The sequence below is a fragment of the Ischnura elegans genome, chromosome 12, assembly GCF_921293095.1.
Source record: "Ischnura elegans chromosome 12, ioIscEleg1.1, whole genome shotgun sequence".
Taxonomy (NCBI): domain Eukaryota; kingdom Metazoa; phylum Arthropoda; class Insecta; order Odonata; family Coenagrionidae; genus Ischnura; species Ischnura elegans.
Genome location: NC_060257.1, coordinates 67,211,663 through 67,230,752, shown reverse-complemented (window position 1 = coordinate 67,230,752; position 19,090 = coordinate 67,211,663). Strand labels below are relative to the sequence as shown.

General features: G+C 36.8%; 1 protein-coding gene across 1 annotated transcript; it reads left to right on the top strand.

Annotated features, from left to right (window-relative positions):
• The first annotated feature begins 250 nt into the window (after positions 1–250).
• On the top strand, positions 251–14,385 carry LOC124168968 (surfeit locus protein 4 homolog). Its single transcript, XM_046547391.1, has 6 exons — positions 251–361; positions 497–760; positions 1,262–1,394; positions 4,024–4,121; positions 5,582–5,761; positions 13,184–14,385. Exons 1-6 carry the CDS (start codon positions 311–313, stop codon positions 13,268–13,270), a joined length of 813 nt encoding a protein of 270 aa, XP_046403347.1. The 5' UTR covers positions 251–310; the 3' UTR covers positions 13,271–14,385.
• Positions 14,386–19,090: the final 4,705 nt, after the last annotated feature.

Sequence of the window (19,090 nt, the reverse complement as noted above, 5' to 3'; positions counted from 1 at the left end):
GATAATCCGTATCTAATTGCCGCCGGCTAGCGAGTTTCAAATTTCCCTCCAAAATCACTAAGCAGGTCAGTAAAATTTAAGCTGTGAGAATTTCGTTAAATAACACCCTCATATCTTCTTCAGGTGACGTAAAAATATTATATTTGAATACTCATTTATAAATTTTGTCTTTTATTAGTACATGATTTAACATAACGGGGTTTTAATGGCATTGAAAATACGTGTATCCCTCAATGAATCGGAAGTTATTCAACTGTCTTTCTCCACATCATTCGTTGTAGACCTGAGTACGGAGGTGGCGGCTGTGAAGATGGGGAATTACGAGGAATTGGTAAATAAAGCAGAAAGGATCGTTGATCAGGTATGCTATTATCTGAATTTACAAATTTTTTGGTAATGTGTCCTAAGACTTGAATCAGTAGCTTGAGTTATCGGTAGTTGTTGAAATATGTTCACTCTCTGACCTACTATTAAGATACTGGTTTCAACCTTTCAGGTCATACCCATCACTAAGAACTATTTGCCCACGTTAGCAAGGTTGTGTCTTATTTCCACCTTTTTGGAAGATGGATTGCGAATGTGGTTTCAATGGTCGGAACAAAGAGATTATATGGACGTGTCATGGCAATGTGGCAAGTTTCTAGCGGCTCTTTTTGTTTTCATAAATTTAGTTGGTCAACTCGGAGGCTGTGTTATGGTTTTGGGTAGGCTACAAGTTCCAGTAGCGTGTGGAATCCTTTTTTTCATCGTTGTCTTACAGGTAAGCAGATTTTTTTCACCTACCTTGAGATTGTATTACATATCGTATGGTAGGTCTGTATATTTCTGTTGTTATGAGGGAGGTCTTAAGTTTGAAGTCCTCGTGATTCTAATTAATCACAATTTAAATTAATTTGTTATGTTTTGTCAGTTGACGTGTGCCATAATACCATAAGGTAATGTTTACAGGCTGTTTGCGACAGCAAATCGAGTCATCCCTGTATTGAAAAGGCACCGTGTATCGGTGGCTGTAGTTTATGAATTGAAAATCGGTATTTTTTATCATCCTCAAAAAAGATTTTATCAGATCTACTGCGTGTTATATTCAGCTAAAGTGGCCGAACAAAATTAACTCTCAAGGGCACGATGCATTTTCCGCTTCAACTGCAGCTTAGAAGATAAATCCATCCTTTTGACCTCACTAAGATTGCCAAATTTCTTTGTACTGATTGTGACCTTGGCTTTATTTACCTTACCAACTCGTAATGTGTCCCTTTTTCAGACTATCGCCTACAGTATTCTATGGGACCTCCAGTTTCTTCTGAGGAATTTGGCACTAATTGGAGCTTTACTTTTGGTGTTAGCAGAGAGTCGAGAGGAAAAAAGGAGTCTCTTTGCTGGTGTTCCATCGTTAGGTGAATGCTTTTCTATATTTTTTCGTAGTATTGAAATCCATGTTTTATTTACTCAGCAGAGTCCCTCTCCTTGGCACTTTTTAGCATTTGTCCCTCTTAAATTGTTATTCTATTTCTATGTCAGTGTTAAAAGATTAGCCGATAAGAAAATAAGGGTGAGCTGCATTAAACCAATCTTGGGATTGATGATTCTTTCTTTGTCTCTGCAGCATGCATTTCATACTATCTGCTTTTTCAAGCCTTAGACATAGCTACATTAGGATTTATGTGGTCGTAAGGTTTCCTGAAGGGCCAAGGACTATGACTACTGGTATATTTATGGCCAAGTAGTCTATCATCATTAGTCCTGAATAGTGCACTTATGCTGATGTGAAATGGAGATGTTTGAAGATCTTTGAGTCCTTGACCAGGAAGAAAATTGTAAAGGGCCTCAGGAATTATATTTGCCAGGAGATACTATAGTGTTTGTCTATGAAATCGTTACAGATACTGAAAAAACTCAAGGTGAAGTTGCAAAAGATATTTTGAGCTGCCCATACTTTTATTTTTACAAAAAATAATGATGTTACATGCAACATTTAAGACGATTTTATTTAAACTGATTGTACGCGTACACAAGACAAGGCTATGTTATCATATAAAAAAGTTACAATTGTGCTTCTGCAATGTTCGGCAATGCAGGTAGCTCCGCAAGGAGGGGGGCGTGGGCGTATGTGTCTGCCACTGCTATGAAAGTTTCAATACATTCAGTACACGTTCAGTATGGCAATTTTGTATACTTTGTATCATGAATATCTTTGCATGATTGACCGCAGCAATATGTATATGGAATTTTCTAAGATTTCTATGGTTATTTACTTAATGTTTATGCTAATAACCTTGACCTTTAAATAGCTATATTTGTATGAGTCTCACTCGAATAAACTATCTTGTGAAAATTAATTTTAATCTGATGTTTATACAATATACATTTTTGCTTACTTCTTTCTGCTTGTGTCATCATGAATGGGAGATCCTTTAAAATGTAATCGTTAAACTTAAAAACATGTTTCACTTGAAAACTGAATTAGAAACATCACATATTTTGACTTAATTACATCATTATTGAGGGGTAAAAACATCAAAACATCCCGTGTCATTACTTTTATAGGTTTTTAAGTGGAGGTTTCGTTGGAGCATTCATTATGTTTGAAGTCTGCTACATCTCACCTAAAACAGTTGATTGTGTCAATATCTCATTTTTCACTTATTTTTATTTTATATGGAGTGAAGGGTAGGGAACAGGATCATATCCTTTGTTTTGGGTTCTGTGAGGTTGGTTTAATATGTGAAAAACAAATTCATTTGCCATAGGTACAAATACTTCATGATGTATGCATGACTGCAATTCTGAAATTTACTAAATTGTTGTATTGCATTTTGTGAGCAAAAAATGTTAATTCTTTTCCAACGGGCAATTTTTAGTGCGTGAAGGAGAAAATGTTCTAACGTATATAGTGTAATACTTCAGTGCTGAAACCTCGGGAATTTCCCACTTACTAATTAGCATTCCTTGTAGTGATAATGCTAATAATGATTTATGGCTGGTAGACATACCAAGTAGATCCTCTTAGTGCCCATAGCTCTTGATGTAAATTCATAGCTGATGGCATAGTTAAATCTTGTAGTGGTGGTTAATATATGATGTTTCTATGGGCTTTATATGTTCCATTAATATCCTCAAATACCACCTTGTCCGGTATAGTCCACAAATTTCCACAGGGGAGAATGACGCCTCGGTAGCTTAACTGGCTAAAACACTCGGCCGGAAATCGAGGGATCCGGGTTCGAATCCCGGTCAAGGCGAATGATTTTTTCTCTGTGGATTTTTCGCACTATCCTCAAGTGATAAAACTGGTTGGTAGTTAGGGCATTGAAGTTTTACAATGGTTTTTGGTGCAATACTTTTATTTGATTTTTTGTCTTAGTTAGTCATAGGCCTTTTGACAGTAAGCTGCCAATAACTCCAGAGATATATGTCGTAATACCAGGTGCATTCCGTGGAAGGAACTTTTTGGCCTTGCTACATCTGATTTATGTTGCATGTAAAAAATAGGTGGTTTGGTGGTACGAAGACTATTACTTGATGTAAAGCGATTCTAGCCATATGCCATACTTGCTGTGCCGGGCTTCCACTGCGGTAATAGGGGAGAATTTGAAAAAATTGAAAGTTGATATGAAACCGTGCCTTATTCAGCATGGCTTGAGACCTCAACATCTTGTGTTGCAAAACCTGGTGTGAAATTTACCTTTTACCTTGGTGGTTGGTTATTGGTGGCCCATGTGGCAGTAAGGTACCTATTCTTTGTGTACCTAATCCGCAATTGCAAGATCTGTTTTCATATCCTAGCTTTGCCAATTGATTTTTACAGTGAATTTAATCCTTTCAAGTTTGTAGTCCTTATAATCTATGACAGTATGCTACATTAACGCTCTAATTTGAGAATATTTTCTGAAGGAGGCTTTGCATATGTTTTTAATTTTTTATTGGGCAATATTCACTCTTTTTCGTGTACGCAAGTAGCATTACTTAATGGTCACCAACAATCCCAGTATGTTCAAAACTAATGAATATATACTTGATTTTCAGGTGACAACAAGCCGAAGAATTACATGCAGCTGACTGGGCGAATTCTCTTAGTCTTTATGTTTGTAACTCTTCTTCGACTGGAACTGTCCTTTATGCAGGTAATGCATTTTCCTATTAAACTACTGCCTAAAAGTATGAAAGTACGCCTTTGATTATCTGAATATGTGGTTTCATTCATTTGTCAGAGGATGATGGATAACTCAACCGGCATGTTTGATGTTGAATTAAACCTTTTTATATTCCTATTTGTAGTAAAGAAAGTAAAATGCTCTTTATTCATCAATTTTCGAATTTTTCAATGTTAAGAGGAGAGTATATTTTAGGTACATAAATTGGAATTTATACGTATCAATTACTAGTATTAGATAGGGGTGGAGGGAACAATAATCAGCTTTTCCTTGACATTTTTAAGAATTTGATCTTGCAATAAAGTGGAGAAGGAAATATGCAAAAATCCAATGGGATAGATGTATCGAATAGCAAACTCTCAAATCATGAAAAATCTTTTCCAACTTCATTATCCATGTCCATGCTTTTCTGCAATTCAGTTGATAATCCTTTATTGATGGATGAAAAATAAAAAGTCTTCTAAAGGGACTAGAAAAACCAAGCACTGTTTTCTAATACTTATGAATGCATAGTAATATTGCTGTCATCTAGATATTGGTCAGTTTGGTTCTTAGTTACACTGTTTTTAAGCTTTACATAGGATTTGTTGCCAAAACCAAAATTGATTGGTGCATAAGTGATCTATTTTGAAAACTTTACCAGAGTGTAAATTACTTTGCAAACACTGCCATTCTATTCAAATTTATGCTCACTCCTATCAAAGTTCCATCTGGGATATATTTAAACAAGAAATACATATATGTGTGTGTATGGTAGAAAAAATATATGTAGATTAGTGGGATATAAACATTGATAACTTCTTTCATACCAAATATTTGAGTGATGTTATGCGCCCAATCGTTTTTGATTTGACTTGATCTGTTATTTTTGGTGGCTTTCATGCTATAATAATGAAACACTCAAATATGAAGTGGGACATAATTCCAGGAATCTAACCAGCATTTGAAGTGATAAAAGATTGTAACAAACATCCTAAGTGTCAATTATTTTTCAATTTTTTGGCTCTTTTCTTACTAGGTGTAAATTTTGAAGGTTGTGGCCATATTACTCAAAAAAATTCTATTTTAATGACTTATGTCATTCAATTCATACGGCTATGGTCAAATCAGATTTATACCTTATTTTTAACCATAGCCATATCCAGAATAGTTACCATTGGTATAAGTTAGCACATACTGATGGTAAGTTTATCAAATTAAACTAGAAATACTCAATTTTTACTACCCAAAGGTGTGAGGGTGTGATAATATAAGGATGCTTCTAGGCATATTACAGGGAGAACCTCAGGGACATGCAGGCATATAAAGCATTTAAGAATTTTTTTTCTGGTTTATTTTTTTTTCTGCTTAAAATTCATTTGATGCTATATGTGACAAAGAAACCATTGATTTTAATGTTATTTTCCTGGTCTTGGATTTTTTTATTGCAGATTTTGCAGAACATAATTGGTTCCGTTCTCATGATTTTGGTAACTGTGGGATATAAGACCAAATTAAGTGCAATCATTTTAGTACTTTGGTTAACAGCACTTAATTTCTACTTCAATGCCTGGTGGAATATCCCCAACTACAAACCAATGCGTGACTTCCTCAAGTATGACTTCTTCCAAGTGAGTATAATTGACTACCTTTGATGTAACCCTTTCCTGTTGAGTAATATGAATTTTCTCTTGCTTTCATCTGTGTGTGATGGGGGATCGGGTTGGTGTGGTGGCTAGAGTGTTGGCTTCCCACACCGTGGGTTTGGGTTCAAATCCCTGCGGTGGCAGAGAATTTTCAGAGACTGCCCGATTCCTGCTTGAGTGTTGTGTGGAGGACATTTCAAGGGCAACACTCCGTCCGTCGGATGGAGCGTTAAGCCGTGGTCCCCTTGGCGCCTTTCGTTAAGAGCAGGCTAATGCCGACGCCAGGTTTCTCTCCACCCTTCCTTACCTACCCTTCCCTCATGGCGCAAATGACCCAAGCTGTCGGTCGCCGCTTCCAAATACCATACCATACCTGTGTGTGATGCAGCCATTTTCAAGGCATTCTTGAGTTAGTGACTTAACATAGGAGGAAGGCAATTAAAACATCGGCTGGCTTTAATTTTTCACCGTGGTCGTGAGCCCGATTAAAGTTAATTCGAGTATATTGACTGTTTGAATAATTATGATATACGTACTGTGGAACTTGATGAGTACGTTCCTCTTTAGCACGTTATCCTCCTTAACACGGAGACTTCTCTTGATCCCAGTACCATCCGAACAAAATACAGGTAAAACTGTTTGGTTAGTATGTTTTAAATTGTGGCGCTTTCCTGGGTAGTACGCTCAATTATTTGCCATCATGCAACCTGCGATTCGTTATGTCTTATTTTTTTTAGCATTTTTCGAATTCTTAAGTTATTTATTATTATCAGCTATACACCTTATGAATTTCATCCCACACTTCTCTTTCTACAACTCTGATGCATCTAAATGCATTTCTCAATGCGAGGGGTGCATGCATTTTCATTACCTGACAAGTGTTGCGGGAGCAGACAATGCTTTGGATCTCCACGCAAAGCTTAACACAAAAATGCTTGATCTCGACACAAGAAATAGAATGTAGATTACATTAGACAAATTTTTTAAGTGATTGGACAATTTAAACTATCAATATAAAAATGTGCTTGTAATAATCTTTATGTGCGTTATTAATCGTCATATCAATCGAACGTATAACGTGGTTGCCGTGATTAATGGTAAATAAAGTTCTGCCAATTTTTATGATGTTTTAAAACAACCAAATGATATACTCAGAGTTATCATCGTATTCTCCGAGAAAGCTGTGAGAAAGGAGAAATTACTTACCGTATTTTCCGGCGTATAAGACGACTGGGCGTATAAGACGACCCCCAACTTTTTTGTTAAAATATATAATTCGTGCTATACTCTCCGTATAAGACTACCCCTTTTCCAACGCACACTACCGGTAAATAAAAAACATCAGATTTGATTTCAATATAGAAATTTTTAATTAATATGCTTATGACATCATGGCATGACATGATAGCATGAAAACGGTCACTAATAAACATAAGTCAGTTCCTCATAAAACATATAAAACTAAAACAGTGCAAGTGGATTAAACTTTTCCTAAAGCAGTCTGATACAAGGAAGTTAACAAACGATAGAGAGAGCTCGCAAGTCACTGCGAGTCAGCAACGCAGTTTCCATTTAAAAACCTTTAAAATCCTCCTGTTCGTCATTTGATATCATCAGTACATCAATAACGTCTTGTTCTACATTTGTAAGGCAATCATCATATGGATCAAATTCCGTATCAGATGGTGTGGTCTCAGCTTCGACTTCCTCTTCATTTTGCCACAAGTAGTCGTCCTCCATACCATCTAACGAATTTGATATGCCACACTTTTTGAAAGACTTGATTACTGTTTTTGCATCAATGTCATTCCAGGCTTTTATAACAAATTTGCACAAAACATCCAACTGTGGAGCACGCATGTTTCCTCCTTTTGTGAATGACTTCTCACCGCTAACCATCCACTCATTCCACTGTTCTCGAATGCGATGTTTAAACGGCTTGTTTAGGCACACATCCAGTGGCTGTACCAATGATGTCAATCCTGCAGGAATAACTGCTGAATCTGTATTTAGTCTCGCAAGCCTTTCCTTGGTGCTGGGAGTTAAATGAGCCCTGAACATATCCCACACCAGTAGGCTACGTTTTTAATAAGTCCACCTGGTCGCCTGCTCCATACGTTATCAAGCCATAGCTTTACCCCTTCTTCATCCATCCAGCCTTTTTCATTCACATGTACAAAACAACCAACAGGGAACTTGAGTTTCGGCATTGGTTTTCTTTTAAAAATAACCATTGGTCTCAGTTTGGCGCCATCAGCTGTGCAAGCTAGTACCACTGTAAAACTGGACTTCTCATGTCCTGTTGTTTTAATTAAAATAGTTTTTTCACCTTTTAGATGGACAGTCTTATTTCCAACCATATCAAAATTCATTGAGGTTTCATCCATATTTCCGATACTATTTAACGCATAGCCATGTTTATTGCGCTGTTTTATTACGTATCGATGGAAGTTATTTAATTTGGCATCAAGATCTGCAGGTAATTTCTGTGCAATTTTTGTCTTTTGCCTCAGTACTAAATTGTGCCTTTCTAAGAATCTAGTACACCAGGATACAGTGGCCTTAAATCTGTTGCTGTGATCTGGATTAGATTTTGCCCACTGAAGTGCAAACAAGCGTATTTTATTGCGTGTTACAACATAACCATTTTGGCGATGCTCATTCACCATGTCTGCTACATGTTTTTCGAGTTCTGGCCAATGTGGGGTGCCTCTTCTTAATGCACACTTACCCCTTGGCATATTCTCCACCCCCACCCACCCTCCTCCACGGCCACCCCTCCTCCTTGCTGCCACATTCCCGGCGTATAAGACGACCCCGACTTTTTAAAAAAGATTTTAGGTGCTAGAAAGTCGTCTTATACGCCGGAAAATACGGTACCTTAACTTGTCCTCTTAAAGCATACTCATGACAAATCACAGGAGAATGACGCCGTTTTTATGTAACTGTCCCTGGGGAATCCATGAAACATTGATTTTCAATCACATGTTTCTGTTTTTTCAATGCAGTGCTCATTTTCTTGATTTTCAATGTGGAAAGAGTTCAGGAAGACGATGCTACGAGAACTTCCGAAAGTAATTGTAATTATGACGACTTTTACACGGAGTGTAATTACCCCAACCGCTATTATCTACTTGCCTGGTCAGCACCTTTTCCTGGATAGTACGTTTATTTTTTGCAGTCCCTTCAGAAACGTACTAAACAAGTTCTACTGTATATTGTCTATGTCATAAAATTCATTTAGGTCTTCTTTTGTTACATTTCTGCATTGGTTATTCCTGGAATGAAGTGTCTGGAACTTCTCAGTGAAATGTGGAAAACTCGATATTTGTGTTGGGGTTTATGATTATGATTGCCAGCCTTGGTGGTGGTAGGGTGAAGTCCTCACCTGCGAAATCTAACCAGGGCATGGATGTTTCTGTCGTGCTTTGTTAATTCCTCCGTTGTAAAGGCCTCTATGTGCTGTTTATGGGGAAGTTGATAGTAAATAAATTAAAAAATATATCCACCTAAATGCTGTTTCTTATTGGTGGAACTTCATAGTAGAGTATTTTTGTAACTGCTGGGACTAGGACTGAGGTTTGTAATGATGAAAAATTCGTGAGAATGATTATTTTACTATGGATTGAATCAGCCTTTTCGTTGGGACTAACAATTTACTTTGTAAAAATGGGAACTTCATAATTAGGTTTTTAATTTAACTTGAGCCTACTGCATAAGGTTGTAAGGAATATGCGCTGAATTGTTGAGGCCTTTACTTTGTAGAATTCCATTATATGGTTGGAAGGAAATTACTTTGCTTTTCTACAAAACACACACTTTATTGCCGACTAGTTTCGGTTACACTGTACCATTTTCACTATTGTCTGTATTTCACTATTCACTTCACTTTCACTGTTCACTTTTTCACTATTCACTGTACCATTTACACTAGTCTTGAAAATGGTACAGTGTAACTGAAACTAGTCGGCAATAAAGTGTGTGTTTTGTAGAAAAGCAAAGTAATTTCCTTCCAACCATATTGTAAGGAATACCCTATTTGAGTATCCTATTTTATTGTGAAGGCTAAAGGTGTTGAAGAACAAGGGATAGAAAAGAGGAATCGTAAACTGCACCAAACCAATCTTAGGATTTTTGACTAATGATGATGATGATTTTTATTGTGCTGGTATATTCTTTGGTTGCACATAACTTGCCACCTCTTGTCACCCAGATATCCTTGCTGCTGTTCCCCTGTATCATGATGCACCATATGTAATCCAGAGCATAGATTCTCATCCAGAGAGTCTTCGCTTGTAGGACATTATTATGTGGATTATGAGCTCACGTTGATTCACTAAGTTGGTATTATAATATGGTCGTTCATTTGGGCCCGAATTTGCAGTTATTCAAACAGGGTTCCTACTCAACCGTGAATAAGCCGTGAATTTTGTCTACCGTGAAAAAACCTGGAAATAGCCGTGAATTTCATCATAAAACCTTAAAAATCTCTCAAACTTATAGAAAAAGAACTACAATTGACAGATCGAAAGAAAAAAAATATATTTCAATCATGTTTCAAGGCCGAGCCACGTACAGACATTGTCCACACATTTATTTCCACACGTATATTCGAATTAATTATTGGTCTTTGTGCCTTGACTACACATTGATCTTGAGCTGTGATTGGAAGACTGGCAAACAAAGTGTTCATTAAACCTGGTGAAAAATCAGACACTTTTTTACTTCCCTACCTCACTGCTCCCTCCATTTTGCCACTCACAATCTCAAGCTTCACCTAAATTTTGGTATCGATTGGTCACGTCTTGAGAAATAGTATTTTCATTGCTACGTTTGAATTCACGGCGCCTGTCGCGGTTGATAAATTTTTAGTTAACGTGTGGGCGGTGATTGTTAAGGCCGTTTTACACGGTACACGGAATTGCACAATCTGACGTACGTGTGAAGGCGCAATCAAAATTGCGTCGTGTAAAGCGGTGAATTGCTAGAACACATGCGAGAATGCGTGGATGCGAGACGGCAAAATAGCCCCTGTTCTAATTTCGTTCATGCATTCGCGCAATTCCACGCCATTTTAGAAATTAATGCAGCTCTAACCTGCGCAATTCCATGCCCCGTGCAAAACGGCCTTTACGTCATCAATGTTTCTGCCTAAAATGGCTTATCAACAGATCGTGAATTTGACGATATTTAGACTGAAAACCTGGAAAAACCATGAATTTTATAATTTAGTTAGAGTGGAAACCCTGTCAAAAGAATTCTGTGGATAGAATGGTAAGACAAGTGACGTCAAAAACAAACTATTCCTCATGCTGCCTTTCTCTACAAATTGAAAAATTTCGGTTGACATAAACTTTTGATGAGTTGATGACATCATCGGAAATTTGGCTAAATGACTTGTTTAGGTAGACCTGATCCTTAATGGAAATAATTGCTCATCACATTTTTGGTAGCAATGAGCCATGTGAGATGAATGAGTGAAGTGGAGGAGTAGTGGAGAAGCAGTGAGCTGCGCATTTCTGGGACAATAAACCTATCTGGTAAAGGATAGCTAACATATATGAGTGGATGACAAGCCAAGGGGTACTAGTGATTTCTTTTTTTTACACAGAGTTATTATACAGAGTTATGTGCAGAAATTACATTAAGAAAACAAAGGAGTTGTATTAGATATTTGTCAGTATATTTGATTTTTTACTCAATGGTCGCGTTCAGCATTCATTGGTTATTCCTGGAATGAAGTGTCTGAAACTTCTCGGTGAAATGTGGAAAACTCGATATTTGTGTTGGGGTTTATGATTATGATTGCCGGCCTTGGTGGTGGTAGGGTAAAGTCCTACTCACTCACTCATAATGATGCTCCTGATAATACCTCCTTCAATCCTGGCTATGCCCATCAAGGCCACCATTCCATGCAAAAAAAATGATTTTAGAATATTAAATGTGAACCATAAATTATAATAAAACATTAAAATTTTCATTTACTACATCAATGTAAATGATGAAGGATTTAGTGCTTTCCCGATGAATCTTGTTGATGAAGTCTTCACGGGAAGTCAGCCGGGTCATCGTCGGGTGCGACGTCACACCGACTCCCGGCAAGCAGTGGTGCGATTCTGTACGAACCCGAAGGGTGCGGCACCGACGTGAGGACGGGAGATCGTCGGTAGCCGTACCGACAGCAAAAAGGTGTCAGTACGGCCACCGACTAGTGGGTTTCATGTGCTTTCATGAACTCCCCGGTGCGCATTGTACGTTTTATTTTGTTTTTACCTCATCACCGAGTAAATAATGAGGTTTGCTGCAATGTTATCTTTTTCTGCCCCTTCGAATACGCCTCTATAATTCACTGTGTCATCATCTATATTGATTACCTTGACAGAAATATAAGATTGGTTAATAAACATGAGGTTTGCTGTCATATAATGACTTTCTCTCATTTATGTTACCACTTTCACTCGCTTGTGATAGGATTTATTTCTCTCTATCATCATTTATTTGCTCCTTTGACATAAAAAAGATATTTTTGATTAAATATGAGTTTTGCCGCAATGTTATCACTTTATACTCACCGGGATCAAGAGATCACTTACTGGTGAGCGACCGGTTGTTGCAATCTGCTGAACGGTTGCTGAGTAGTGATCAGTCACGTGACCAAATAGCAGAAACATTCAAAATGGGCAGTAATGCGATTCCTGTAGAAGCACTGGCATTTTTAATTGCAGGAGACGATGATACTGTGAACAATTTGTTCGGTTTAATTCAACGTGAGACGAGATTCTTTAGAAGAAATCCCTAAGCCGTAAGCCTCAGAAGAAATAGGCCGTGGAATGAAAACTTTTACGAAAGGATAGTCCCTCGTTTTCAGGGTGATAGCTTACTTAGTCGATGACAAACCTGAAGCCAGTTTTTCTTCACTATCCTGAATTTCTTATGTCATTCCTCCTTACGCATATCTTTTTGCAACTACAGCACCAGAAGACGTGCTAGTACTGGGCATAGCTATATTGATTCTCAACATGTTCCGACCAGTGATTGGTGATTTTCTCCGGTGGAAAAAATGGCGTCTGATCAGTAACACCGGTGAGCTACCAGAGGGCGTTCAGCAGAAATTGTCTCACCGGTTCCACAACTGTTGAGTCTGCTGAACGCGACCAATGTCAGCACAGAACAGAGACTCACTCGTATCCCTTGGCAACCAAGTTTTTGTGTATTTCTTCTAACAATTTACTTTACCAAACTCTCTTTAGAAAAAGTCACTTGTACCCCTTGGCTTTTCACCCACTCATATGTTAGTTAGGGTTGGATCTGTATCTGAAAATGGAAAGTGATGGTGTGATTCTGACTTTATATAGGCTAAGCTTTATTTGTTCATATCTGAGATGCTAACATCTTGTTCACTTGTAGACGCTGTCTGTCATTGGTGGCCTGCTCATGATTGTTCTCCATGGCCCTGGAGGCGTTTCAATGGATGAAAAGAAGAAAGAGTGGTAGATGGAGATCCTTAAAGGTGTTTTGTGTGGTGTGATATGGTTCTGAGGCGGAGGCGCTTGAGGAGGAATGGACTTTGACAATGACGAGAGCAACTGTGGCTTTTATAACAATGGGCTTTGAATTTTTTTTGCTGTCTGAACGACTGGTTTTTGGAAATGGATAAAAAATTGTGGACTCGTTATATGATATCAATGCACAAAATGTGACTGTCTTTGAGCAGTTAAAGCAAATTGATAGTTATCTCCGATGGTGCCCTTCTCATGCTGCCATTGCAAAATTGATTTGTTTTTTTTTTTATAAGTGTTTAGTTTTTCATTCCTTGTATGAAAGTTTCGTGTATGTCTGTGGTAATGTGTATGAATGTGCCATGTGTATTTTGGAGTATGAGTAATGAGCTGAATGATTTTGAATGTGTTTTCTGGGCAAAAAAAAATATTATCACATTCGATTGAACGTCTGTGTAAATGCGTAAGGTTGTTCATGAAGTCCTCATTGGAAATTTTTTTGGTATGATATCCCCTTCATGACAACCCTTACTCCTCTCACACCTGATGGTAAATTGTATTTGATTGAAATTGAATCAAGGGTTGGAAATGAAGACTATTATAAAGATAAAAATCTTGTGTTTTTGTCCTGATGCATATTTGTTATATTTTGTGAAGTTTTTGATTACATGTGAATACATATTTTGGTTATGAGAACAAACTCTCCTGATTGAACCCAGGATCTAGGCTAAGAACTTGTTAATCTACCCTCTCACCTCAGCAATGCTTCTTTGCTATTTGGGTCAGGTGATTGACTAATATTTTAGTTAATTTGTTTGCACTTTTAGACAGGGTTTATTTTATAACTTTTGGAATATTCGGGTTAAATATAATATTATTATCTCTTATAGAGAGAGAAAGGAAGGTATGTATGTTAATGAAAGCATTATTTTTGCATTGGCTTAACTTAAATCTCAGAAATATCTTTTGAACACTACTTAATTCAGTGAAAAACAGCTGCTCTAAAGGTTTTATCACTATTTCCTTAGCTGTAATGAACATGTTATGACTTTTATAAATGTTTTATGATTGCATAAATTTATTTCAATACATAGATGATTATCCTTCCTATTTATTCTTATGGACTCATTATTTTACATTAATTTCATACTTTTTTCTCTATTGACCTCCTCTTTTCTGTTTTGGAGGTTCTTGATGGCTAGTTCAATACTAAATAGCCTGTGGTTGCCAGAGTTCTGTATTTAGTGTTATGAAGTAATTTTAAAGCATGCGTCAATGTTTAGTTTTCGTTTATTTTGGCATTCGTGGGTTATATATTCATAAAATTTTTCATTAGTGCATTTAACCTAAACGGGAAAAATGTATTAGATTGCCTGGAACCCTGAGTATTATTTCCAAATGCTTAATTACTGATGCCCCTCTAATAATGTGTTAAACTGGTCAAATTACAGTTTTCAGTTAAATGAAATTATTAGCTTAAAACAATTTTGCGTACCAAAAAATGAAATAATATTAGTGTTTGCATTAAATTGATAATTCATTTTACACATGCCTGATACTCATATCTTGATTGAATGATGCAGCAGTTCAGAATGAACTGCTTAAGTTTTTGTCTTGCTGCTTTTGGGCCAGTCTGAGGAAATAAATTGATCAAACAGAGCACGCTCGGAAAAGCCAGCCAATTATATTAAGTTTGTAAAAACATTCATCATGGTTACTCAATGGAGTCCATCATTATTCCCTGTTTCAAATGAGGTTGTTCATGGGAAGATGAGGTCAGCCATTTTTCTGATTTAAAGGTGGCAAACAGGAGTGTTTTAGGAAAATTTGTAGCCCCTGGGAGGTCTATTACCGTATTTACCCGTAGAAGCCGCCCACCATTTATCCGAAAATGCTGGTGAAATGAGGGAGTTGTGTGGCTTACATGAATCCTCCAAATTTTAATGTATGCCGTGTACCATTTTCCCTCAAATTCTTACATGTGTGACATTATTTAACCTTATTAATCACGGTAACATAAATTTATCGATTTAGAAACGAGTACTTATATTAGATCGCACCCAAATAGTGCTAGGAAGTTATTTTTTCCACACGAGCCAGCCCAGATACACAAAGGGTGTGACTTGCACGAGTATATACGGTAATATAAGTTGATCATTCTGTCTTTGCCACCAACTTTGGTATGCTTAGACCAGTTTCAGCAATCCTGTTTCATTTCCCTCCTCCTTGATCGATATTCTAGGAAGTAATTGTATTCTAGCCAGTGGATTACTTTTACAAAGTCATCCACAAATGCATTTTGTCTGTAGTGAACACTGTAAGTTCGTAGTTCTGGCTTTAGTCCTGGCACTGTCTTGCTATGTGCAGTGTGCACTAATGTGATGGCCTGTGGCAATGTAAAAGTGTCAGCATAAACCATAGTGGGCTCTAAAGCCTACCAAACTCCGTAGGAGAAGCAATGTTTAAGTGGTTCACCTGAGCAAATTTGGGAGATACGGGTTTGAATCACTGTCAAGGCAAAAGATTTTTCGTGTGTGGAATTTTTCCAAATCAGGTAAAATGAAAATTGATAAACCCAAGTATATTTTCGTGGACTTCAGTGGTATCCATTCAGGTTTCGACCATGCTATAGACATTAACTATACCATTTACATCAAATTTATGGAGGATTTGAGGTCCATAACTTTTAAGAGTAACGGAAGATGTGTAACTTTTATTGCAAAACATTAACTATTAGCAGTGGAAGCTGCCACAAATATGTATGTGGAAGAATTCTAGTTAAAAGCAGCCATGCAAATTAGCAATAGAATACACATTGTAAGATCGGTAAATCGGGGTTCAAATAATAGACCAGACATATGAATTTTTTTCTGTGGAATTTTTGTAATTTACTTGATCAAGATTAGATGGAGCACAGAGAGATTAAGTGAGGTAGTCTAGGATTCACTGGGTGTGAATATAGTGGTAAATTTCAACCAAGTCTTCTGTGGGAAGAACTTTGGTGCAGAAGTTCATTACCATAAATCAACAAACCCAAAATTAGTGACACACAGCTTTCCACTTAACTCTCTTATTAGCTGGTCTGTCAACATGTTATTCTTGTTTTACCACTTCACAGGGATGCCGACTTACAAAAAATATTGGGGGGGTCCCAAACCAGGGATCTTTTCCCGGGAAATTTTATAAGTAGTGAGTTTTAAGTTTTTTAAGCATTTTAGAAGAGTCATATGATCAACATTAGAACACTGAGAAGTATAATCTCGATATCTGGACACTCCGGGGAAAATCGACAAGCCTGACACTTTTTTCCTCACACCCATAACGAATTATTGAGGGGGCTCGGGCCCCCTCAAGCCCCATGGAGTTGGCGCCACTGGCACTTCATCACGTGCTCCATGTATCTCTTAGGATGCCTTCCTCTTCCATTCTTTTTCACCTGACCTTAACAATTTTCTTAAGACCATCATGATTCATGATGCAACTGATTTAAGTTATCTGTTATTAAGCTTCTCACCTAATCTTCTTGGAACGTCCACATTACTCATAGAACATCCATGTCATATTAATCATTCTTCCATTCCACCACATTTCGAATGCATCCAGCCGTAATTTCTCCACTGCTGTCATTGTCCATGCCTCATGAGCATTTTTTAGTATCATATTGGTTTTCAACTCTTTTATTCTATTCCAAACCAATATCTTGGTCAAACATGGTTAATGAAACAACTTTCCACACTGCTTTATGAATACCCTGATCGATTTTAGCAACTAAGCATCGCCAAGGGAGAGCCAATCCCTTCCCTTACCTTTGGCTCCAACCCATGAAAACACCCCAATATCTTTAAGGATTGCAAGCATTGAATTTGAATCCACATTATACACTGGAGGTGTGATGAGGAAGATTCAATTCCTTATTCTATATTTAATTTAGTGTCCACATGGTTGCCTAACTTTAAACTGATGCTAAGCATACTGTTACAAAGACAACATCAATGAAGCTTAAAAAAAGGAAGTTAATTTTGTTGGATCCTAAATAATTTGAGTAATCATTTTAAAGATTTATGTTGTTATTTTTAGGATTGTTTATTGAATGAATATGGTGCTACGTATGTTAAATCAGGTTGTATCGAATCTAAGGATGCGCGGTTCCAAGGAGGAATTTATATTATATTATCAAATCATCGCTGGCCATCAAACATAGGAAGTTATTCATTCATCATTACTTTTTTTGTGGTAACTATGCTATTTTCTTCATTCCTCTCAAGGTAATCATAAGCTGGTCTCGCAAAACCCTAAATATAGGAGCATATTGATCAGGAAACCATTAGGCTTAACAATTGAATGTGGAATAAATATAACTTGCTTTGGATCAAGAGCTCATCTAGTAAATGTTATTGTTGACTTAAAAAAATGATGTAAAAAACTAAGACAATCCTCCACCTATTTAAACAAAATCATAGATTGGTGTGCTTTGACACCTTATGGCTATATTAGGTATATATTAATGGTTCAGGAGTACCAAGAGACTATTTATAATTCCTTGGCAATGAAGCAAAAAAATATTTTCATATCTTTCAATATGCTATTCTAAGTGACGTCCTTTCATACTAAATGCAGAACTCTGGTACCAATCTACCCATTTTGTTTTTGCTTCTGCTTTGATACTCTGTAATGCTATCTATTTTTGTCATTACTTTATTTTGGTAGTGTGTCTGGTTCTTATTTAATTGAAATAATATCTAATGCATAATTTGTTCTACTTATTTTATATAATGATCCATTATTTTCTCTAGTTTTGTCCCTAACACTTAGATTACACGGATTGATCGAAGAAATTGATGACTTATTTTTACCAGTCTTGTTAATGGCCTTATATGTACGTATTTCATATGCAATAACACACTCCTTGTGCTGGTAATGATGGAATGTGGCATACATTTTATACATACCTCAACATAATGAGGCATTGTAATGTAGTTCATTGTGCAGAGACAAGACAGAAAAGCAGATGTCCTCTATTTAATTGAGCATCTCACTGCCAGTAATTTGAGTTTTTCAACTTTCTCTACACAATAGGTACATGACAATGCGTTTACATACAACGAAACTGTTTTTGTGTGTTGGAAATAATAATCTCTACATAATGGGGAAGCCCCTCTGTGATGTTAGAATTGGTTTAATGCATTGCTTTCCCCTGGTATAATTTTTGTGGGTATGAAATATATCAGAGAATGAATTCTAATGCGTAATTAATGTTGCCATAAGTGTGTTTACCTTTACTCCTTTATCATTTAATGCTATTATTCCCACAAAAAGATTAATTCAACGCAGTTTTTTAATGTAATAAATGTTCTTTTGACTATGATAGGGTTTAATTTGTGGTAAGATAATACATAGCAGGAATGATGCATTCATATTTAATTTTTGAAATATTTCATGATACAGGATATTAGCATTGCTACACTGGTATACATCTCATGAAATTTAATTGACATCTTATTAACATTCAACCTACAAACTGGGTATTTTTGTCCCATTTTCAAAGTGTTCTCTCTCTCTCATCCAGTGTAATTTTTAGTATGATGGGAAAGGTGACTTTTCAGAAATTGTAAATCAGGAACAAATTGTGACAGTGAAAACCTTAGCTTTTGAGTAATATTTTGAATACTTAAAGCAACTGATGGGGTATTTTTGCCTGATAACTTGGTTCTTTTTGAATATTAGCATTTTTTCTCATTAAACGGCATGAAATTGTCATCTCTCAAGAGTGGCCAGTCCTCTGGGATAGGAATGGGTCAAAGAGAACCAAAAATTT

Excerpts from the sequence above, each read along its gene's own strand:
- LOC124168968 (XM_046547391.1), top strand. The coding sequence starts at position 311 with ATGGGGAATTACGAGGAATTGGTAAATAAAGCAGAAAGGATCGTTGAT. Across the intron at positions 4,122-5,581 it reads TGGAACTGTCCTTTATGCAG|ATTTTGCAGAACATAATTGG; the intron begins GTAATGCATTTT and ends TTTTTATTGCAG. Across the intron at positions 5,762-13,183 it reads TCAAGTATGACTTCTTCCAA|ACGCTGTCTGTCATTGGTGG; the intron begins GTGAGTATAATT and ends GTTCACTTGTAG.